This window comes from Rhea americana, unplaced genomic scaffold (genome assembly GCF_003343005.1).
Source record: "Rhea americana isolate MKP2758 unplaced genomic scaffold, rheAme1 scaffold_604, whole genome shotgun sequence".
NCBI lineage: Eukaryota > Metazoa > Chordata > Aves > Rheiformes > Rheidae > Rhea > Rhea americana.
Genome location: NW_028186762.1, coordinates 2,523 through 25,993, shown reverse-complemented (window position 1 = coordinate 25,993; position 23,471 = coordinate 2,523). Strand labels below are relative to the sequence as shown.

General features: G+C 48.3%; 1 protein-coding gene across 4 annotated transcripts in view; it reads left to right on the top strand.

Annotated features, from left to right (window-relative positions):
- PPP3CC (protein phosphatase 3 catalytic subunit gamma) overlaps positions 1–22,299 on the top strand; it is a 32,692-nt gene extending 10,393 nt beyond the window's left edge. The window contains exons 4-15 of one of the 4 annotated variants that reach the window (XM_085319952.1): positions 5,232–5,343; positions 7,413–7,558; positions 8,099–8,238; positions 8,816–8,893; positions 8,985–9,079; positions 9,804–9,929; positions 10,892–10,969; positions 11,906–11,932; positions 12,851–12,932; positions 13,468–13,565; positions 16,322–16,351; positions 17,699–22,299. In XM_085319952.1, coding sequence (XP_085176078.1) covers positions 5,232–5,343; positions 7,413–7,558; positions 8,099–8,238; positions 8,816–8,893; positions 8,985–9,079; positions 9,804–9,929; positions 10,892–10,969; positions 11,906–11,932; positions 12,851–12,932; positions 13,468–13,565; positions 16,322–16,351; positions 17,699–17,877 — 1,191 coding nt within the window. In that variant the 3' untranslated portion in view covers positions 17,878–22,299. The remainder of the gene's footprint in view (positions 1–5,231; positions 5,344–7,412; positions 7,559–8,098; positions 8,239–8,815; positions 8,894–8,984; positions 9,080–9,803; positions 9,930–10,891; positions 10,970–11,905; positions 11,933–12,850; positions 12,933–13,467; positions 13,566–16,321; positions 16,352–17,698) is intronic. The other 3 variants (XM_085319953.1, XM_085319954.1, XM_085319955.1) reach the window with 3 other exon arrangements.
- Positions 22,300–23,471: the final 1,172 nt, after the last annotated feature.

Genomic DNA, 23,471 nt, shown 5'->3' with positions numbered 1-23,471 from the left:
GAGGTTGTTCTTGGTTTTGTTTTCCTTCTCAGGAGGAAGGCCTGAAAGCTGTAGTAAGGCAGAGAAATCCTTCMTCATCAGGTCTTGGCTGAGGCCTGRCACTCCAGCACAGGGGCCTGTGCAGAGCAGCCCAGCATTTTGGGGACTTGAGAGCCCTTGGGCAGTTGGTCTTTGTAAGCTCTCAGCRTGAAGCTTTTCATGCTGTTCTTGACCCTCCTCTTTCCCCTTTCCCTTTTTGTCTGCAGAAGGGGGGAGAAAGCCACCAACCACTCTTACCCCACAGAACGAGCATTGATCTTTCACGAATCAGGGTGGGCTTTGATTAGTACGTGCGGGGGCTGAGCCGAATGTCACTAATAAAGCAGAATTAGAAGGCTTGATTCCGTTGTTCTTATTGATGTGTGCCTCTCTTTCCCCCACCTACTGCAAAGCRCAGCCTGTGTGTTTTAAGAGATTCCCACTTGGGTGTGTAGCAGCCTCAGCAGCGCTGGTTTCTATAGCGAAATGGCAGCAGTTTAGCAGCTGACTTGGATGATAGCTATAAGCAAAGAGTTAAAAGCACCTAATATGTGCCTGTGTTTTTTTGGAGGGGTTTTTTATAAAATGCAAACATTGCTGGCAGCTGTAGCAACTGGCCTCCTAAATGCAAAGATCAATGGTATTTGAATGTTTTAGTTTTGCAGCTGTGCTCACTTTATCACAGAGGTTCAAGTGATTGAAAGGTCTCCAGGTTTGGCTGTGCTTTCACCATAGGAAAGGTGAAGAACAGCARCAGCATCAGGCTTTCACGAGTCTCAGCACAAATTTGTGCATCCATATACTGGGTGGGGATATTATGGAGTGCCTGCCCAGAGCGGCTGATAATCATGACCTTTTAACTGAATGAAATAGGAGGTAATTGTGTAATTGCATCCTGATGTAGGCAATCAGGAAACAAGATGCAAAACTGGGAGCCAAGGAGGTGTTAAGGCAAACTGGGCTGCTTGCTAGCTGCCCACATAACCCTTGTAAGCTTTCCCTATTGCTGTGAATGTTTGGTTTTCAAGGTAAAAGCAGCAGTTTACCGTTCAGACAGAACCTTTAAAAAGCCCCAAAGCCTCCGTTCATCAGCTCAGTTGGATATCTTCAGCAAATTATTTCTAGGCCTCTGGCTTAGGGAAATTCTCATTTAAAAACATTCATTCCCAGTAAGTATAATGAGGCCATGAACAGTGCTTAAAAAAAAAAAAAAAGTGGGGGAAGGGAAGCAGCTGCGTGAAAACTGAGACTGCTGCTGATGCCTAATGGAAGAGAACTGTGCAGAGTCCTTTCAGTCCCCGCCGCAAAGCCCGCTGCAAGAGCRAGGCTAGCCGGCGTTTGAGCGGCCCCGTGGGAAAGGCCGGGCCGGAGAGGCCGAGCTCTGCCCCCCTCCCGGGCGCTCRCCTCTCTGCGTTAGTGCCGCGGTGTGCAAGGGAAGCTGGCGGCATCACGGTGTCTCTTGCACGTATTTGGGGGCYCCACAGAGGCGTGATGGATCTGCAGTTCTGTTCTGCAAGCTCTGACTCATTTTGCTGGTCTGTTTTTATATATGTGTGTGTGTGTGTGTGTGTATATATATATTTTTTTTTTTAATCGTTCCATGAACTAGGTAGGGTATGGATTATTCCTTTGTTTCTCTGGTGTCATAACCCCAGCCTCACCGGACAAGAGAGTTGCTGCTTGGCTGGAGTTACACATTTGCTCTTTGGTCAGYTGGCTTCTTCCCCTGTTCCTCAGGGAAGACTTTTTCTTCTTTCTCTGATTCAGTTACTGGGATGTTTTTGTTTTTTTAATTGCTTTTGAGGCAATTGTCGAATTTATTTGGATTTAGTTCATGGACACAAATGTTGTAGGGAAGGGACTGACAGGCAGCAAGGAAATCAGGCTAAACATCTCCATTTTGTGATGTTGATGAGACAGCATCCTGACGAARGATTCTCTCGTCAGTCTGCAAGTGGAAAAGATGACTCCTTCAAAGTGCTTGTTCATTTATTAAGCTTGTAGTTGCACCTCTTGGCCTTTACGCAGGAGAGGTCTCTCTCACTGTTACTCAGCAATGGACTGTTCTGATTGGCGATGCCAAAACTTCCATAATACAATGAATAGAATTGTTTTATTAATTATAAGGTGATACCAATAGAATCTATGGAAAGAGTATATTYGTCAGTAAAGATGGAGCGATAATGGTACATACCTTTGCCAGACTGGTTTTCCAAATTCAGTTATAATGGGACATGTTATCATTGTATAATTAGGGAATTAGACAGTAATTTTTGTCAGACTAGAATGTAGTGTGTTATCCAGAATAATTAAATACTAAAAAGATCCAGTCAATGYTGTAAACCTCAAATTAGCCCCAACTGCTTTGTTTGCCTTGTGTGTGCGTGCAGAGATGCACACGTTTCTGATGGTACTGAAAGGAAGCAGCGGAGAATCGCGAAGGAGGGATGTTGCCCGGAGGAGCACTGGGCTGTTGAGCGTGCAGTCTGTACAGCGAGCSCTGGTTTCTCCCTGCTGCAGGTCTGTCTCTAGAAGGCAGATGTGCATGGCCAGTGGAAAGAGGAAATCCATTCAAAACTGGCTTTCAGCTTGGTGTTGAGCTGTGCAAAGWGAGTTGGCTTCACTCTCCTTGCAGTTTCCATTTAGTGCCTTTAATATCATACTTTCCTGTAGTGTTGCTCAACTATTGTGTCCCTTTGCAGCTATCCACCATGTCCAGCTGAAGAATTATTGCTAACGTAGATTTCTGGGCTGCACCCCGGACCCAGCTGCAGCAATTCCCGCRTGCTGTTTCTTCTGTGCCTACTTCAAAATGTGCTGGCAGGCTCAAAGTTTATAACCTTCTCATGAATGCTGGCTTTTATAAATTGTACATGAGGTTGCATTGCGGCTGGTTGCAGGCAGGTTTGGCAGCAATCCCTCTTGYGTTTGCACTGGATCGCAGGTAGCAATTCCTCTTGCAGTTCACCCACCACGACGAGCTGAGCTTCCCTCTTGTGAGAGCCTTTGGAGTGAAAGCTGTATCAAACGGGCACAGGCCGGACTGCTTGGCCTTGGGCTTCAAGCTGATAGGCAGAGTGGAAAGAGAAGTGGAGTATTTAAATCTAGTAATCCATAATTGTCTCAAGTTGCTACTAGGCTATTGTAAATATCCAGTAATCAATTCCTGGGCACAGTGCCTTGAAAATCTGGGAAAAGGATCTGTACAAAACACCAGGAAACATCTGATGCATGTGAATGTAGAAGGCTGCTTTGTTTCTTGTTCCAGCTCTGTTGAATGTTCTTCACTCGTCATTAACCCACTGGTACCTTTCTGTCGATCAGCCCCCAAATTTTGTAGTTGTTCACGAAATAGCTACAAACCATGTGGAACTCCAGTCTTGCAAAAGAAGTTTGCTCTAGAGTTATGTGGTTTGGCTGCTGTGTTACCAGAAGAATTGTGGTGCTGAGCAGCTCTGTTCACTTCCATTCCATTTTAAAATACTTTTAAAGCATTTTAAAATATCCCCTTTCCACATTGCTAGCCTTGTAAATATCATTAATGCTAAAACAGCTTTTAAATCCTAATATTCTCTTCTTTATTGATGGTGTATCTTTACATTCTTTCTTTGCTTTGAAATAGTGAAACGAAGGTTGGTGGCTTTCTCCAGTCCTTAGCAAATCCTTTATTTCATTTATAGTGACTTTCATTTTCCAGTTCTCATGATAGCCCAGAAATATAACACTTAGGATGCAAGCACAGCAGGCTAAAGCTTTAAATCACAGCATAATTATAAATGTTTTTGTTGGGAGCATTCCTCCTGTTAATAGATATAATAAAACATTACTTTTGTTAGCCCTAACCAGAGCTTAAATTATCCAACGCTGTCCCTGGCACTGTTGCTGTTCAATTTTAAAATTCTGTATTTGTAATCCAGATTTTTTTTGAGTTTTTTTTTTTTGTAGGGTTTGAATTTTGAGTTAGACGGAAACGAGTGCTTTACAAATCCTTGGGATTCATTGGATCCCTGCATGTGGCTAGAATGACTAATGTAAACCTTACCTTAGATATGATAGTATTTGAACAGTGAAATTCTAAGATATCTGTACTGGAAACTAGTTTGAAGTGRGTTTATTTTGGTCCTGGAGGCCATTTCCATGCCACAGCAGCTGATTCCTGGAGTTGTTTGCACCAGACCAGCGGTGTTTTTAAGTGTAAAACTGTTGACAGACTCCATGGTTCCCATTCTGAAAGAATGTGCCGTTTCTGTGGCATGTCAGCCTGACGGGTAAGCTCTTATTAGAAACTTTAATCCAGATTTTAAAGCTTGTTGTCATTATGGCTTGTCCTTCCAGCACTCAAAATCAACAAGGGAAATGTGGTAACATTTCCCCATACTAGATATCAGCTGATTTAACTGTCGGCTTAGCAGCGCAGAGTGCAGAAAGGTAAGTGTRCTTGCTTTCCAGCACTCCCCTTCCTTTAGCCTCCTTGGGAAACCGTCGTAAAGTATTYCTGGGGCCTGCTGAAAAGATTGTTTCAATTTGACTTTGGTCTGTGCCTCATCAAAGATGATCTTTTTACAGGTGTTGCTACTCAGATAGGGGATGTGGAAAGCCCTTTTCAAAGCCAGAAGGCTTTACTAAGCTTTTTTTTTCTGGCTAGGGTTTTCCTGTTTTGAACTTGAACTTCACATGACTATAGTGTAAGCACAAAAACAGAAGTAGGGAGAAAAGAAAAAAACATGCAGTGAAGATCAAGTTTAAGTTTTTGATGTTTAATGCACTTGATAAAATGGTTAGCAAGATGGTTAAGTCTGTTGTGCTTGATGATCTCTGGTTCCCGTTGCARCAGGACATCTGGATTACACATTTTACTGCGCATCTGGTTTTGCTTTGTTGCTCTGAAAATGGGTTGCTTTTTGCTTTGGTTTCTGCTGGAAGGAAAAGCTGCCCCCACCCAGCCCAGAGTCGGTTTCAGTTGAATGCAATCTCATTTGTCACTTCTCCAACTCAGGCCTAGTATAGAGAAATGCGCAGTGTGGCTTTCCCCCACTGTGGAGTTGGCCAAGATAAGATCTACTGCCGATTATGGAGCTGGGTTTCTATCAGGGTTCCACTTTGAAATCAACTTGTTGGGTGTCTTCCCAGAAACACTTAGTGAAGTCTATGGATGGTTAGTACCCTATAAAAGGTTTTTATTACATGCCATCTTCTGCTTCCCTCTCTTGCAGTGTGTGCTGTATTTATGGAGTTTAAAGATAAATCATCCCAAAACATTGTTCCTCCTTCGAGGGAATCATGAGTGCAGACACCTCACAGAATACTTCACCTTTAAGCAGGAATGTAAGTATATCCAGATCTCAGCAGTGTRAGGATTTGAATGTCAACTCTGTTGTAGCCAGGTGAGGCTCTTAATTTTTGTGCCTGCCATGGGTAATATTGGTAGCTCTCAAAAATGGAGCTGTACCAACCTGTTGTCTTTTTCCCTGCATAGGTAGCTTTTTTCCTARCAAGTTGTTTTGGCTGCTGCTAAAAAAAACCCAGCAATATAAGTCCTGTGAAGTACTGAATGCATGTTGATGTGGCCTTCTGGTAACAAGGAATGAACRTGGATGGCAGAAACGGGAGCTCATTTCCTTGTCTTGCTGACAAGCCAGTTGCAGACACACACACACACACCGTGTCCCCCTGTCCTCCCCCCACCTCTGACTTTCAGGCCCAGCAACATAYAATTACTGCCAAATGACTTTCAGCTCCAGATTGTGCAGCTGGGATCAGTGATTACAATTGGAAGCAAATAAAGGATTTGTTCCTCAGTGTTTGCACTAGGGAGAATCATTACCTTTAAGATCATTTTAGATTAGTTAAAGATAGTTTCACGCAGCATTTACATATTTTTAAACTAACACTGATGTAAGATTGGGGAATGACCCCTCTCCCCTGAGAATGGCAGACATTCCTCCAAGCAATAAAAAAGATATACACCAGCAATATGCTGTTCTCTACTAGGGAATAGTTGCTCAAGGACCTGACCTCAAGGAATAGTTATTGGCAAGGCACAAGCCCAGTCTTTAGCCCTTCAGCTCTGGATGCTGCAGGATGGGGTAAGGCTGATAAGTATTGAGATAATKACATCTGTTTACTCAGAAATGGGTTGAAAAACATCAGCCGCCTCTCTGCTGGATACTGTAGTCATCAGATGGTGGTAGATGAGCTCCCATTGAGCTGGGCTCAATTTGAACCAGAATGTGAGAGGTAGTAGATTTTCCTCTTTGGAAAAGAGAAGATACTGCCTTTCCCCTTCCTGTGTAGTAACAAGTAGCTGAAGAAACCTTTTAGCRTTTCTGAAACAAAGGTGGAGGAAAGGTGAACTTCCCATTCATGTATTTTTCTTGTAAACAGAAACGTGTTTTATAGTAGTCATAGGGTTTTCTTGATGATCTGGCTATGATAACATATTGCTGCCCTGTGAAGGGGTTGCAGGTGAAAGAAGACCTCAGGATGCACTTGGTTTGGTGATCTCAAATCCTRCTGTCTGCTTTAACAGGGAATGCAGAGGGACGTTCTGAACATACTTGGAGGCTTGTTGTAAGAGCTAAGCCACTTTCAGGAAGGCCTTGTTATCTCTGTTCAATTTTTTGGAACATCTTCACCKCTGTTAAGATGAGGCATCTAGATCATGATCACTTGTAGCCCTGAAAGATCCTGTGTAAAGATTCACTTAACTGTAGGCGCCTTGGTCAAATTCTAGCAGATTCAAAGCACTCGTGTCCAGCTGAAAAGACAATTCCCGTCTTAAATGGCTATGTAATATTGCTGTGCCAAATTAAACAGCTGCTGCATTTCCCAGTATGTAATCTGCATAGCAGCTGAGGTTGGTAAGATTCTTTGAGTCTAGAGGTGTGATATGAATGTATGAAAGCGATGTGATGGTTTTTTATTAGTATCCCAAGATTTCTATTACAGTGGCAAGTACTTAGCCTCTATTCTATGTTGACCTCAGTACAGGTATACTAGAAAATAGCTAGAGGTGAGATTGATATTCTTGATGGCATCCAGATTACTGTGGAACCCTTTTTTCTGATGTCCAAAGAGGATTTTTAAGGCAGTATTTTTGCTAATGCGTAGATGCGAAGCTCAATTTAGTAGGTCATAGGAGCAGAGTTTCCACGTATTGTACGTGTTAGACTCCTGGAACTTACTTGTTGGTGCTTTGGCTGATTAAGGTTTTGCTTAATTGTTCTTATACCTTGTGCACTAGGATACATGAATGACTCGTCCCCACCACCCCCTAAAAGAAATAAATTAAAAACCAAAAACGTCTTTCAGAATGAGTAGTCTTTGTGTAAATGAATTCAATTCTTCCCGCTCTTCCTCCCTCTTCCCCTCGCCCCGGTCCCTCACCTTTTCAGGTCGAATCAAGTATTCAGAGCGAGTGTATGATGCATGTATGGATACATTTGACTGTCTTCCTCTTGCTGCCCTCCTAAACCAGCAATTTCTGTGTGTTCACGGAGGACTGTCTCCAGAAATCACATGTCTAGATGACATTAGGAAAGTAAGTAATCTCTGTGGTCCTTTCACACTTCAGAGTATGTGGGCAGTTGGTACTGGGATTCGGTTCCTTTGCGTATCCACTTTGTCAGCCCTGGTTTGCAGATGCAGTAAGGCGCTGGCTTTTCCTGCGGTAATTAAGAGGGAGAGCAYAGTTTACAGTTAACAGTGTAAACTAGTTAATGGCAACTGCCTAACAGCATTCCCCAGCTCTGAGTATGCCAAGTTGAGTAAATGCTTGGAGGAGAGGCACTTTTCCTGATTAATGCATGGAGTTTCAGGTTGCAGCTGGTGTGCTCTGCATGCCCGCAGCTGTGGGTCTCTTCTGAAGATTTGGAGAGTGGAGGAAAAAAGGGAAGGAGAGAAGGCTTCAGTGTCATGATAGTGAGACTGGGAGGATTAATCCTTCTTGGGGAAAAATAACCRTAGCTCCAATCTCCTATTTAAAATAGCCTGTCTCCAAAATACAGAGTTATAAGCTTGTGTGTTACTCAGCCATTACAGTTTTCACCAGCCTTGCCCTGATTTTATGTACATTTTTCAGTTAGACAGGTTTAAGGAGCCTCCAGCCTTTGGTCCAATGTGTGACCTACTCTGGTCTGATCCATCAGAGGATTATGGTAACGAGAAGACGCTGGAGCATTTCACCCACAACACTGTTCGAGGCTGCTCCTATTTCTACAGGTGAGTGGTGTTTTAGGGAGCTTGGACGGACCAGAGCTTTTTGCCTCGCCTTATGCTAAGGTGTAGGGGGAGCTGAGGTGTTTTTCAGATCACTCAGTGGGACTTTACAGTATACCAGGCTGTGCRATAATCTTCGGCTAGCTCAAATACACACAATCTTGTTTGTTTTTTTTTCCTATAATATTGAGCTCTCTTTGGACATGTTGCTTTATGAAATTATGATATTGGACAGCAACAAGACCTCTAGTAGCTGGCAGAGTGCCTTTTGAGAGAYTTTCAGGCATTGGACAACACCAGGAGCTCTAGGAAATAATCCTTTCTGGTCCGAAAGAGAAGCATTTGTGCCGACAGACCACTTGTAGCCTGACTGATAGGGAGGATTTGGCACCAGGGGTCTGGTTAACAGAATGCTTTGCAATTAATTTTTGAATGATGTAATGCGTACTGGCCTTGTTAAGGGATGCTGGATGCAAACCGAATGGAAGTAGCAAGTGGCTTGTTTCTGAAACGGAGACCATGGATGCTAGCTGTTCTCCTTTGCTGCACACTAGTGTATGTTTGATTTTTTGTTTTCCAGTTATCCTGCAGTGTGTGAATTTTTGCAGAACAATAGTTTGTTATCTGTAATCCGAGCTCATGAAGCCCAGGATGCTGGGTAAGTGCTGCAATGATAGCTGAGCAGGCTCCTTCTGCGTTTGTGCTATCCTTAGCAAGACTAATATGTTAACACTTGACCTGCTTTTCAGGTACCGAATGTACAGGAAGAGCCAGACAACAGGCTTTCCGTCATTAATCACAATCTTCTCTGCACCAAATTATCTAGATGTCTATAACAACAAGGGTAAGGCCAGGTCTTTACTGTTGTTTTAGTGTCAGCACTGTCTTCACACTGTTAGGAAATCCTTCTCTATCTTTCCTTGCCTTGCCCACGCTGCCCTCTYCTCTAGTTGCATTCTTATGCATGAAATGAAAAAGAGCTTTATATGCTAAACCGATGGCAGCTGGGGAGCTGGAAGTGACTGGGTTCTCTGACTCAAAGACTTAATGTATTACTGTTGCAATTAGCTGTCAAGTTACAAAGCCTAGAATAATGCTTTCATTTCCAGCCACATGACAACTGAGCACTATTGATGAATGCTGCCATAAAAAAGCAGCAGCGCGCTTTTTTTTTTTTTTTTTTTTTTTTTTTTTAAGCAAGCTTTTATAACTTCACTCTGTCCCTTCACTCTGTTATTAATGCCAAATGTGTACTACGGGGAACTTGCCTCAAATGTTTTTTCTCTTCTCTTTGGATCTTTGCTCTGTGTTCCTCACTTCTGATTTACAAGAATTTTAATGGCTTTATTAAATTAACCAATATTGTTATGATGAGTTTTTGTGAAACAATGTAATGGATAAACAGAAAAATTTTGCTTAAGCCTTCTAAGTTTGGAGAACTGTTAGCTTGATCCTGCAGGAGTACAAAATTGTCGCTATTGATTAATGAAATAGCACTAGTTCAAGTATGACTCCCTGAAGTTGACAGTGCCTACAGGCATGTGTTGTCTTTCCTTGTTCTCTCCTAGCTGCTGTACTGAAATATGAAAACAATGTCATGAACATCAGGCAGTTCAACTGTTCGCCTCATCCATACTGGCTTCCAAACTTCATGGATGTCTTCACATGGTCTTTGCCTTTTGTAGGGGAAAAGGGTAAGAGATGTTCMGGTTTCTGAGTTGCTCAGTGACTGGTCATAGTACACTGAGTGTTTAAAAACCTGCCTCACAGGCTATTAAATGTTTGCAAACCTAAAGTCTGATGTTTGGAAATGGTGTTATAACTCATTAATATCTAATGGCACTGGAAAGCAGTTCAGGTTCAAGGAGATCTCCTTGTATTGCTGCATAAAATTCTTGTGAAAATAGCTGTTGATATACCTGTTTTAGAAGCATTTATCTTTACCAGTAGAACTCCATTCTTGCTASCTTTGCATCACTCATGGAGCAATCTTGGGTAGTGTAGCCTCAGCTCAGAATTTGCTGACATTTCCCTTGCTCCTGCCATATAACAGAGAATTARAAATCTGATGTTGGCTTATAGCACATCAAAAAGAAAGCATTCACTTTGGTTTAGAGGCTTCAGTTTGAAGAAGGTGAAGCTGCTTAAAATACAATCAAGACTTTACCTCAATTTTCAGCAGAAGAGTTTTTACATCTCATGTGTTTTAAGCTCCACCCTATGTTGGATGTTTTGAAGATGGCTTGAAAGTCTAAAGGGCTTAGACATTGTGAAACCCAAGGTTGAATTCCGTACAGATTTGACGTTCTTGGAGCCAGATRTCATGTTGTGCAGGTTTGGGGTGAGGAAGGTAGGACCTTAAGTAAGGCCAGGCTGTTCTGCAAGAATATTGGCATCCCACTCCACCCATCTGTTTCATCTGCAATGTGCTTGGACTGCATCCACCTTCTTGGCAGAAGGTGTAAAGTATGTAGTCTGCTCTGGGTACTGCTGTGAGGTACCAGCAGTGTGCAGCTATAAAGTATCTTTGGGTTTCCACTTCCAGAGTGTTACTGACCTTGAAATCATTTGCCTGTCCAGCTCGTCCTCCAAATACCTCTCTTTGCCAAGTGTGCGCACTAGGCCTCTCTAATCCTCCTGTCTGTACTTCTTGCAGTCACAGAAATGCTCGTTAACATCCTCAACATATGCTCCGATGATGAGTTGATTTCAGATGGTGATGAGACGTTGGAAGGTAACAAATGCTATTACAATTGAGCTGGTAACAGTGGGGATGAAGGTGGGGAAAGGTGTATGATGCTAGTTCAAGAGTGAGCAGCGTCTGATTTATAGCTGGATGCCCAGCTGGGTCTGGCTAACCCTCATATAGTTACGGGTAGGATGTGGGTTTTTTTCCCTTTGCTATTCAGTCACAGGGAAATTTAGTTAATTCACTGCAACAGCCACTTCTTGGCAGCTGCTCTGGAGGATGGTTTCCTGCTACTTACAGAGCCTGTTCCTATGTGTGTGTGTGTGTTTTTTTTTCCCTGCTCAAAATTATTTGCACCAAAATATTTAGCCGGTCTTCTCTTCTGTTGCTCTGTAGTGTTGAGCCTAAGCTACAACGTCTGAGCACTGAACTCCTGGGTTAGGTGATTTTTCGTACTGTCCTGAAAAATAGAATGCTTTTTTTTTTTTGCCTTGATTTTAAGCTATGCATAAGGAGGTAAAACAGTTATGATTCTGATCTGCAGCTCTGGTATCAGAGGGGAATGGCTTGTGATTGACTGACTCTGTGCCTGAATTTCCACTAGGTCCCCAGCTCACTTTTCAAGCAAGCGTGCTTTCAAAGTGAGCTGGGGACTTAGTGGAAATTCAGGCACAGAAGTGGGACTTGCAGCTAGAAGTGGGAATGTGAGCATGAGTGCATGGGTGTGGGGAGCATCACGGGTATACTGGGGGAGCTGCTGATACAGATCCTTGTAGAATGGAGTAAAATATGTCCAGCACAGAAGCAGAACACCATTGTGGTATAACAAGGTGCCGCTTCGATCAACAGGTTGAGACTTTAACCCGCTTTTCCCATTGCATTTCGTTTTTTTTTTTCCTTTCTCCCTCCCATGAAAATTAAATTTGTTTCTTCTATCTCTGTCTTCATCTACTTGTTTCTTGGTGTCTCCTCTCCCTGAAGATCACTACATTTCAAGCTATCAGAAAGGTACCCAGCTAGACTTTGCTACAAGCTTAATTTTCACTGCCTGTGCCACCAGATTCCTTGGAGTGGATTTGAATAGCTGACTACTTGGGCAGTCTCTTCATCCCCTTTCAGTTTTAACATAAGCGCCGTGTGTTTTTTAACCCTTCTGCGTTCCTCCAGGAACTTGAGAAGCGGGGTCACGTTTCTATCTGACTTCTGAATGCAGCCACCTAGTGCATGGCTGAGCCATCGGTGCATGTTAGACCTCTGGTTTGGCTTGTACTGTTCTAATGTGTAGTTGGGCCATTTGAAGAATCTCAGCTGAGAGGAGATGTATTTGTTACTTCTTTTACTTTGTTTTGTTTGTTTTCAGTTACCCTCCATGCTTTCTTTCATGTTTGGTCTATATAGTAGAAGGGGAGTTCACATCACTCACTCTGTGTGTTTGTGTGGGGTCAAAGCAGAGTTGCAAGGCTCCAGCCAGCCGTTCACTGTGCGTGTTGGATGCCAAAGCTGATGCTTGTGTGACACTTCCCCGCGGCGAGCACAGCCTGGTGTTCTGCGGTGTTCATCAGCAGTCAGATTCGTCAGTGTTCTGCCTTGCAAAACTGTGTCTACATGGCTGAGTCATTTGTGTTACATCCTGTGTAGTGTGATCAAACCTGGTGAGCTTCAAACAAGAACTATCTGATCGGTTTCCTTTGGTGGTTCTACTCTCCTTAGACTTCTAAATCCGTGTGTCATCTTGTTGGTGTTGCTCTTCTCACTGCCATTCTGACGGTCATTCTCTCAGCACTGTTCTCTCRAGAGTGTAGCTGTGAATCTGTAAACCATGACTTCCTTCCTGGAGTCAGACAGGTGCTTCATACTGACATTACCTGTGCCTTGAAAGCAAAGTAGAAAACTTTCACATGCTGGTATTTTCTTTTTTTCTTCAAGGTGGGACAACAGTCCGTAAGGAAATCATCAGGAATAAGATTAGAGCCATTGGGAAGATGGCACGAGTCTTCTCTGTCCTTCGGTAAGGAAGCAGCTTGTGAGTCGGTGTCCAGGTTTCATTTGTGTTCTGGGTAACRAGACATTTGTCAGCTGCTCTCTTGGGTCTGTGAAAGCGCCAGGCAGGCGRTGTCCTGCTGGAGAAATTCTTACAAGACTGTTACTTCAGAGTGGATGGCAAAAGCTTGAGGGAGTTGTTTCTATGCAACGTGGCGCCACGTTGCAGGTGTTTGACTTTTTCTTTCTGAAACCTTTGTTTCTCCAGTGCTGGCACCTTTGCCAGCAGAAACACTGCTGATATTTAGCCCTGAACTTTCCCTTTGCAGACTGGGATGCATTTGCTGCACCTTAGCTCTGATATGTGTTAGCTTAGTAAGTAGAAYACCTGAATCTGTGAGGCAGGATTCTGCTTGGTGTCCAACAGATCRGAGCGGACTGTCTGCGATCAGCCCAGGACAGACTGCAGTTTTTGTGCCACTCATCCCTGACAGTCTTGTAGGGACCTGACCGAGCATTGCACTGATCTCAGACTAACTGGCTGCATTGCCTCCCCTTTGCAGGGAGGAGAGCGAGAGCGTGCTGACCCTCAAAGGCCTGACGCCCACAGGTACACTGCCCCTGGGAGTGCTCTCAGGGGGGAGGCAGACCCTGCAGACTGGTGAGTATGAAAGATCCTCCTCTCTGCAGCACCCCTTTTGCGGTTTTACATCTGGGCCTCAGCTGCCCCCACAAACCACTAGGTCAATGCTTGTAGGCCTGCTTCAAAGCACCAGGGGAACAGAGAGAGAGATACTGGCCCGTAAGGAAGAAAGATTGAGAAGTAGAAAAGAGTAGAAAACTAGGTGGGGATGTRGAGGGCATCCCAAGATGTCTCTGTATGCCCTCCAGGAGGGGAATACAGAGAACGAACAACACAAAGCATGTGTGTTGCTTTATTCCRTTTTTGTAATAATTTTATGATTTATGTCCCTTCTCACCTTGCATCAGAGGAGACTCAGCTCTCTGCCGCTGTTGTGTGATAATGTTTTTGCAAATGTGATAGTAAAAATGCCTGCTTTTGTTCGTCATTAAACTAAATCCCTCTGATTTTGAACCTRTGAAGCTGTGAATCCCAAACAGAGGAAGCTTAGATTTAGTTGARGTAACAAGATTCTTCTTCCAGGCCTGTATGCTTCATATTAAGGCTTCTGTAGGCCCCATGGTGTTGATCTGTTTTTGAAGGTTTCTTCCCTGTGCTTTTTGGCAGATACTTTGCTCCCTCCCTCAGCAGCCAATTGGTCTGTCTTATTAGTGTGCTGAGAGCAGGACTGAGCTAGTGATCTGCGTGCTTTAAACTCACAGGGCAGGGAGATTGGCTGATGGTCAGGGAATGAGTTATCACAGTAACATGTGTCCCCAGAGGGAATCCTGTAATCTAGTGTTTTAATCCTTTCCTGCTGCCAGCCTTTGAATGCTGGCATCTGACCAGCCTGCTTCCCCTTGCTATCAGTGCTGGGTAATTTCCTCAGGGCTCAGAAGAGGGCTTGTTCTGGGATTGCCTTGCCTTGATTAAATAGTTCAGAAGTGAGAAACATGTAAATATTGCTGTGCATTCCTGGGGGCGGGGAGGATGTGGTATCACTCCCAAACTCATAGGTTTCTTTGCCCACAGAAGAGAAGGATTTTCTTCTTTTATAGCAACCATGATGGTTTCTGTTGCCCCAGTTCTGCTGCAAGGAGGGAACAGAGTCTGAGTGGGAAGCTGGGTGTTGCAGCTCAGCTCGAGGCACYGAGCTTGGTCTCCGCGCTTTGCTGCTTAGCTGATAGTGTAGGGAGCTGGTCACGCTCTTGACGCATTCCTGCACTTTCCCCTCTCAGGGGATTCCTCAGCACCGTCTGAAAGGGTAGGAGGCAGCTTCCCCGGAGGCAGAGGAAGCTCAGATTTGTGTGTCTCTTGTAGATAAGACAAAGGAGTTGGACCTTTGCTGCTGTTTTATCAGCTTATGCCTCCTGCCCTCCCTCCTCCTCCAGTGGCTGCAGACCTCCAAGCTCCCGCTGCTCCCGGCACCCAGTCCTCTCCTGCACAGCACCCTGCTTTTTGTGCCCTTCTCGCGCTCCTCTCCTGATCGTACCTCATTCTCTCACCCTTCCCGTTTCACACATCCCTTCACGCCACGCCRTGTGCTTGGAACAGCCTTCTGATTAACATACGTGCTCTCCTCCAGCAGCCGTGCTGCAAGCCCGTCTGCTCAGTGCTGAGCGCTGGGGAGGAGGTGGCTGCCCCTCTCCCCGCAGGCATCCGTGCGGGGTTTGGGGGGAGAGCTCACAGAGCACCACCGTAGGACAGAGCTGCAGTCAGCAACGTCAAGACCCCTTCTCTCTCTGCGAGCCTTTCGCAGCACAGATCGGCAGAATGAACTGAATAACATTACCAAATCTGGAGCAAAGTTGTTCACCCATGACTCTACTCTTCCTCCTCGTCCTCTCAAGGGCCACGTGGCCTTTGTGTTGTGCCCAAAGCAGAAACTGCGGTGTTCTGAGGCTGAAAGCGGGGGGATCTCTCTGGTGGGAGGCCTCCCTCGGAGAAGTGCCAGCTTCCAGATGTTGAGGCAGGGACTCCCAGRACTTCAGCAGCCACTGCAGCAGGTTTAGAAGGGGGGATGCTGCTTAGCTTTATGGTGCCTTGTTGCCTGGTAACACTTTTAAGGGGTGGAGTTGAAGCCAAAGTGGATTTGAAGCATCAGCCTGTTTTTTGTTATAATTCAAGTCCTCAGGAGCTGAGCAGCTGAGTAGCTGCCGCTCTGCGCTCTCCCCGAGAGAACAAGCTGCCCCCCTGTTTCCCCCCGCTCCAAAATGAGTGACCTCACTGGAGGTCAGTCTCTTTACATGACCTTGGAGCTTGGCCACAGGCAGGATTTTGCTCTGCRAAGCCCCTGGTAAAGAATTCCACATAATTTACCTTCGGAAGACAGTCAGGCATCCCAGGACCACCGAACTGACAGCAGTGGGAGAGAGCATGAAATGTGGGCTGTAAACGCTGGTGGAAAGCATCACCCATAGTCTAATGCCTCCTTGCCAGTGGACATGTGCGCAGCCAGGCCATCAAGTGCATGCAGTGGATGGCCAGCTCTGTGCTTTTGTGTTTCTTTCCATTGGATTTATCTGTGTCACAAGTTCAGCAAACCTGAAGGAAGGAGACTCTCCAGTGTTGGTGCTCAGCAGACACTCAAAACTGAGCGAGTCCCCTTCAGCCTGTCTCTCAAGCTCCTGTCACCCTTTCCTCTGCCAGTCGGTTTTGATCATAGTCTTCACTGGGGGTGGGAGGCTGCGGGCTCTGCGTTAGCAGCAATGATGTTAGATCACTCACTGTCACTCTTTTTTTTTCTTTTTTTTCCTGTCTTCATTTTTGCATGCCACTGTTCTTCTGTATTACAGCCACAGTAGAAGCAGTAGAGGCACGGGAAGGTATGGCTAGAATCTTGCGAGAGACTCGAATCATCTCTCTCTGTGTGTGTGTGTGTGTGTGAGAGAGAGAGTGCTAATTTTAAAGAGCTTTATCAGCCGTATGGAAGCTTTTTGCTCTTGCATCACCAGAAGTGGGGGAGGATGGGTCCCTGCTGGGAAGCAAAAAATACTCAGTGGGCTGGTTCAAGCCTATTTTAGCCTTAATGTGAATGTGGGGGTACTACCTTGCAATGACTTTGTTTGCTCTAGAAACAAGGCAGTCTCCAGTCTGTGTTCTGGTGTCTCAAGTCCATAGTTTTCAGGTCCTGCAGTCTGATCTTGGATGCCTTGTGGCTGAGTTCATCCATTGGATAACTTGATCCTGTGAAGGCTGCCAGAACACTGTGTCAAAATCATCTGGAATATGATGATATTGTATCCAATACAATATCATCTTTGTCTTCCCCACAGGTGGGCTAAGATGGTCACAATATAGAGAAGCCATATTCTCCATGCAGTTCATGTAGAAATACCAGATTCATAAAGTTACTGTCTGGGAGTTTATTTTCTCCTTCGATAGCACCATTCAACTGCAGATGAATGGGACCATACATTTGTTTATAGAGACTTTTGATTGCCAAAGGACGTTCATTTGTAGAACAACCAAGTCCTTGTAAAAAGACTTGGAGCAAAACCTTTTTTTCTTAAATTATCTATAATACTAAAGAGTTAAACATTTGGTCTGTATTATCTCTGCAAGGACTTTGTACTCAGCCTCATCATAATGAAACAGATGCGCATGTCCTTGGTGGGATTTCATTGCTCGTGAGGCTTCCTGTACGTCTCCTGGTCATGCAAGATGAAGTTACGTTTGTGATCCGAGGACTAGCCGTTTCTCTCTTGTGGTGTTGCAGTGTGTGGTTTATGTTGAAGCTAATGCCTTGTGGTGGTGTCCTCACTGGTTTTTTAGTATCATGTTTTTCAACTTTGAAAGCTTCCCGAGATCTCACTATCTGGGGACATTRAGCACTTGTCTGGCCTTCAAGTTCTTCCTACTAAATGGTATCAAAAGAGAAACCATTAGGGAGCAGCGCAAGTAACTGCTGCCTCACTGGGGGTCCTGGCTAGCCAGTCTGGATCCCAGACRTTGTGACTGTAAACTGCTGCAGTTCAGCTTCCCAGCTGCACTCTGATACCCACAGAAGCCACTAAAATCACCCATGCACCCATCTCTTGRCTTCCTTAACCAGACACGTGCTTTTTGTTGCCCTGATTTTGTTCTGTAAATGTCTGGCGTGTGCTAAAGGGATCCTCTTCGGGAATCCGTGGCTCACACTAACTCTTCTTTCTCGGCCCTTCTTTCTGTAGCCATTCGTGGATTTTCACCGCAGCACAAGATCCGCAGCTTCGAAGAAGCCAGAGGGCTAGACCGCATTAATGAACGCATGCCGCCACGCAAAGATTCAATGCACTCAGACGGGCCGGTAAACTTGGTAACCTCAACAAACTCTGCAGACAAGAATGGCACAGGGAAGAAAGCCCAGTAATGGTCCGAACGCCCAATCTGCACCACTAAAGGATCCAAAACTTAATGAATTTTATTTATTTATTATTGGGGTGGGGTGGGGGCAGGGGAGAAACCAACTTCACCTGGAGGCACGTTCATAATCCAGTTTGCATCCATTCTGTAAGAAAGGTGACCATTTTGTAATTTTTTTATTTATGTTCAATATATAAAAAGTCCATCCTTTTTTTTTTAATTTAGAAACCAATCTAACTGCTAGTGCATATATGAAGTGTTGTGCTGTACAGCTGACCTCTCCTCCACGAGAGGCAAACCTCTGTGGGGGGATTAAAAGAAACAAAAACAGTCCCAGGCAACTTGGGTCGTTGACTTTGGTACAATTCTGAGTTAGCCTGTGCTTTCAAAAGCAGGTTCTTTCATTTAAAATAGGGTTGGTTTGTTTTTTTTTTTTCTTTTCCACAATTGTCGTCTTCCCAGAGTTTGCTGTTGTTTTCTTCAACTTCTTGCCTTCCTGCGTCTGCTGCTTTAGTAACTGATTCTGTGGAAGGCACACTGCAAGGTGCAGCTGGCCAAGACCCATACCTCTACTTCAAAGGTGACACCAAAATGCGTAGTTTTGGATTAGCTCTAAAGGACTCTAGTATGTTATTCTAATCAGTGTAGCTTTTTCCTCAATAAGAGGGTTTTAGTGCAGTGGAGCCCCCCCCTCCACCCCCCAAAAAGCCTCTTAGAGCAGAARGGCGGGTGGGAGAAGCATTTTCCCTTGTCGCAGCTCTTTCTGCACCTTCAGTCTTCTGGAATCCGTACGGCTGGCTGTACGCAGAACTTGGTCAGTCGAGGCTGCCCGTGCAGCAGAAATCCCTCTGGGAATCCCTCTGATTCAGAGCAGAGGAATTATGTCTAGTCTCTAGCGATCAACTGATCTTTGGGAAATCTGCATGGCCTAAATTTAACAGGAAGAAGGGCGGGGGTGGAATTTATAACTTGTGGGCAGAAAGCCCCCCACCCCCTCCATCCCACCACCTCCGTGCACGGCAAAGCCTGCGGCGTGCTTCCCTGTGCCATGGCTCTCGGCAGCCCTTGCTGGTCGGCGCGGTGGGCGTACGTCGTGGTCTCCCTTCGGCCAGCGTCGCCTTCCAGTCATCCAGCGCGAACCTTTCTTCTGGGGGGGTGGTTCTTCACCTTCCGTTGCTGTGGGCAGCGTGGGCTTGTGGCATCCTGTTGTCAACTGCCTTGTTAGCCAGGAGCTGTTCCTGTGACTCCAAAGGAGTGCCAGCGTTTATCCGCCTTTCCCGACGGCCGGAGGGGGTTCGGCGGGTTGTGCAATGCCAGYGTTTCTGCCCGTGCTTGCCGCACGTCTGTCGGGGAGGCTGCAGCTCCTCAGAGGAGCTGACCGATCTCCTGCGTGCTTCTCTGGAGGGTCTGAGCTTTGCACCTGAGCCCTCTGCRGGAGGATGCGCTCCGTGGCTTTTCCGCTTCGTTTTGCTGCAGCCAGGCAGGACTGTGGCCTGTCCGCTGTATCYGTTGGTAGCTCTTGCTGCCTGCTGGCATGGGAGATGGGGAGGAGATGTAGGCCAGTAAATACCTGGTGCGGATGAGGCAATAGCGTGTCAGCCAAGGAGAGGCAGCAGCGGCGGGAGTCAGTGAAGTTATTCCTCCTTTGGTTGGCGAGCRACACCGCGACACTTCAGAAGTGATAAAAGCGCAGGGAAGGATCAGCGATGGYGCTGCTCGTTTCTGGAGAGATTCGGCTTGTTGACGAATGGCCGGCGTTGAGACGGCTTTGCAAAAAGCCTCTGGTTTTGGAGGTGTTCCCTCCCGTGGCTGCGGGGGAGCGAGGTGGATTTTAGCGCGGGTGAGCAGGTGGAAGTACCCGGTGGATCTGGGTGGGTTTGGGAAGGCTGTTTGTGCAGTGGCGATGAGGAAGGGGGAATCCCTTGGCGGAGGGAGGGCTTCAGGAGAGYGCCCCTTCTGCGCTGTGAAGGATTTTGAAGCTTGAAGCTCTGCGCAGAGCCTCATTTTCTCAMTTAAACTTTGACCTGAAATAAGCGTTGGGGAAGGATTTTGTAGGCTTCCCCTTTGGTCGCTTCCTTTCCCTGCATGTCATTTGAGTTTCCTTCTCTTCTGCCTGCAGCTGCACTGAATGAAAGCAGCAGCTTTTGGAAGCAAATCCCTTGCCAGCTTTCACTTTCCCAACTCAACTGCCTGTTACGCTTTCTCCAAGCAAGGGCAGCAGGCGAGCCGGCCTAGCCTCTGGTAAGAGGCGCTTGCCAGCCCCTTCTCCGGATCTTGCTGTCTTCCCTTTGTGCTCTGGCCCTGAGCTGTGACTCCAGCTACAGAGGAAAGCAGCAACTTTGCAGGAAGCTTTCAAATTGTCTTATAATCGTATGTCACTTAATTCCATGACAGCTATTTAGGAAACTGTATCTGTGAGCAGACCACTGAGTTTTCACAAGAGACTTTGAGTCGCATGCCTCCACTTCTTTTTTTTCTTATTTCTTTTTTTTTCTTTTTCTTTTTTTTTTTTTTTTACACACCCACTGCTTGGCGAAAAGTGCAAAATGTTTTGAGCAAGCTTTTCTAACCCCATATGAGGCATGGGGCCAATTGCCTTTGTCTGTGAGTATTTCTTCTGTTTTTTATGGCATCCTTTCTGAAACACAGTGAACCGATGTGTGGTATCTTCCTCTGAGAGCGCAAACCGTACAAAAGGTGCTGCCCTTGCATGTTAGGGCATGTTGTTGTGACCCAGGCTGGGATCTYGCCCAGGCAGCAGTTTTAGTCGAGAGTTTGGGGACCGGCGCTGCGGGGAGAKGTTTCTGCCCCGTGCCGGACGGGCTGCGAGCGTGGGGCTCGGCCGGGATCGTCCCTCCGCGGGGGAGGACGCCGCTGTGACTTGCCGCGCTCGCAGCTTGTGGCCCGTCGCACCCGACGTGGTTCCTGTCCCCCTCCCCGTACCGTGCCCCACGGCACGGCGCTCCTGCTYGCGTGCTCCGGGCCGCTGGCGTTGGCTTTCCGGGAAAGAGGGGGGYGCTCGGTGAAACCTCTCCTCGCCAGCGGGCTCTGCTCCGGCCCTGCCGGCTCCTGCTGGAATCGGCTCGGCCRCGGCGTTTCGCAGCGGGCGAGGGGGCTCGTCGCGCTGCCGGGGCTCCGCGGCGGCCTCCYGGCAGCGGCTCGGCCCGGGAGGGACCCGCGCTCGCTCGTGGAGCGTGGAGAGGTTCGTGCCCGGGCTCCCGTGGCCGCGGGGAGGCCAGCCCCGCCGCGGCTTTCCGTGCCGCAGCAGGGCGCCGGGGCCCTGCTCCTTCTGCGCGCCGGAGCGGGGAGGGACCGAACTCCCCCGTCGCGGGCCGACGCTCRTCCTCGTAACCCTCCGCACTGGCATCCCTGCCGCTCCGCGGAGAGGGGCCTTTGCCGGCCGCCAGCAGAGCCGTGGGGAAGGCAGGGCTTTCCCCCAGCGCCGAAACCTCTCCTCCTCCCCGGCTTTTGGGGAGGAGGGAGGTGAGAGCTCGGAGCGGAGGCCGGCAGCGGCCCTGGGCTGGCGGGGGAGAGGCGTTGGCCTTCTGCAGCGCGGCCCGCAGGCAGCCCTGCTCCGCAGGCCGGCTTGAGATATTCCCACCGAGGCAAAACAAAAAACGCTAGGAATACCCCGTTCCCCCCCTTCCTTTTCCCCGAACGCCGGCACCTCGGAGCTATGCACGTCTAACGACACCTCATCTCAGAGCTCCTGCCCGTCCCTCTCCCTCCCTGGTTGCCATCCAGAAGCTTGACAAACAGGACTTTGCAAAAAAATAAAAATAAATAAATAAACTTTTTAAAAAAGTGCGAATTCAAGCCAAGGAGTACGAGCGGTCAGTGGAAGCCCAGCCTGGGCAGGGCGGCGCGCGCCGCGCTCCTCCTCCGCAGGCTGGCCTCGCAGCCTGGGTTTTTTTGCATGTTATAGCAAGGTGCATGTAACAAGGAGGGGAGTCAGCAATGGGCTGGGCGGTGGTTTTATTTCGAGCTTTGGGATCAAAGGTGCATTCACCTTGTGTAGGGAGAACCTCTGCTGTGACGCCGTCCCGCACCCCTCTGGCCGAGGGCCCGTCTCGGCACGTCGCGCCGCTCGGACAGAGCTCGGCCGAGCGGAGCGGCGCGGCGGCTGCCCTGCCGCTGACAGCACCGCGAAGCCCCGTGGGACGAGCGATGGGTGCGGTGGTGGTGATTTTAGGTTCTCGATGCTGAAGGAGCATATGCCCGTTGCCTGGAGACTGCCTCCTTTCTTTTTTCTTGCTTTTTTTAGTTATGTTTAAAGAAAAAAATGGTGAAAATGTTATTTATTGGCAGAAATTATTTAATATAATTTCTTTTTTTTTTTTGTGAACAAGGAATGAATTTGTTAGAACTGTCTTAATGTAAATTGGAAGTCATCTTTAAGGAAAAAAAAAAGTTCAAAATTGACACAGTCGCTCGGCTCCGGCGTGTTTTTTTGTGGCACCCCGGCGGGCTCAGCAGTGACGCCGGGGCGAAACCCCGCGGCCGCTGCTCGGCTCTGGGGGAGGCGGGCGGGRGGGTTGGGGGCTGCTTTGCTGCTCTGGCTGGCGCCGGAGCCGGCGCGCGCTGCCCGGTGCCTTCGGAGAGCTCTCCACCTCCTCCGGCGGCCTTTGGCGGGGCCGGGAGGAAGAGGAGGGTCTCCGCGGGCATCGCGCCCSGGCAGCCGGGGGCTGCGGCGCCGCAGCGGAGGCGGGCAGCGGGGACCCAGCTGTGGCCCAACATCTGGCTCCATCCCTCGGCCTTCCCTGGGCATTTCCCCCCCAAAACGAGGGTGCTCCTCGCTCCCCGCTTTGCACCCGGCATCCCCGGCCGGTGCCGCCCCGGCTGCTTCGGGCCTCTCGGCGCCGAGGGGCTCCGGCACAGCACGGCCGCTCGGCGAGAGCATCGCTGGCCGCCGGCGCGCTCCYGCCGGGCAAACAGGAAACGCTCGCCCTTAGCTAATTCTGTCCTCGGCCGCCCATCAAATATTTATCTGCGAGCGGAGGCTGGCGCTGGGAGCGGCGGGAGGCAGGGCCGGCCCGGGAGGCTGCTCGCCGGAGCGGGGCGGCGGGGGCCGCGGCGGTGAGTCCCGCGGTGCCGGGCGGGGGCTGCTCTTTGCAAACCTCCCGGTAGAGGCTCGGGCTTCGCGCCGTGGCCGTGGCCCCGGTGCCCGGCACGGCCCAACCGGCCCGGCCCTGCCGCCCTCGCTCCGACCGGAGCTACGCGGGGATCGGGGGGGGGGATGTGGGTGCTGGAGCCAGAGGAAGGGCCGTTTTGGGGCTGTCAGCAGGTTTCGGAGGGGGAAGTGAGCCAGCGCGGCGGGGAGAGGGGCAGCAGGCGAGGCGGCCTTCAGCCGGCGTGCCCGGCGCTTTCCTCCCCGTCCTTCCCGCGGAAGGCAGCAGGCGAGTGCCCCCCGGGATGGGGCGGCCCCGGCCCCCCGGGATGGGGCGGCCCCCGCAACGCCGCCGCCGCCGCGGGATGAGCGCGGCCTCTTGGCTCCGCTCCCTTGGATCCCAGCCCTGGAAATGTCACTGGAAACTCCGAACGGGCCGGCGCGGCTCCAGCACCGCCGGGCCGGGGGGCAGCGCGCCGGGGGTCCCGGCCTCC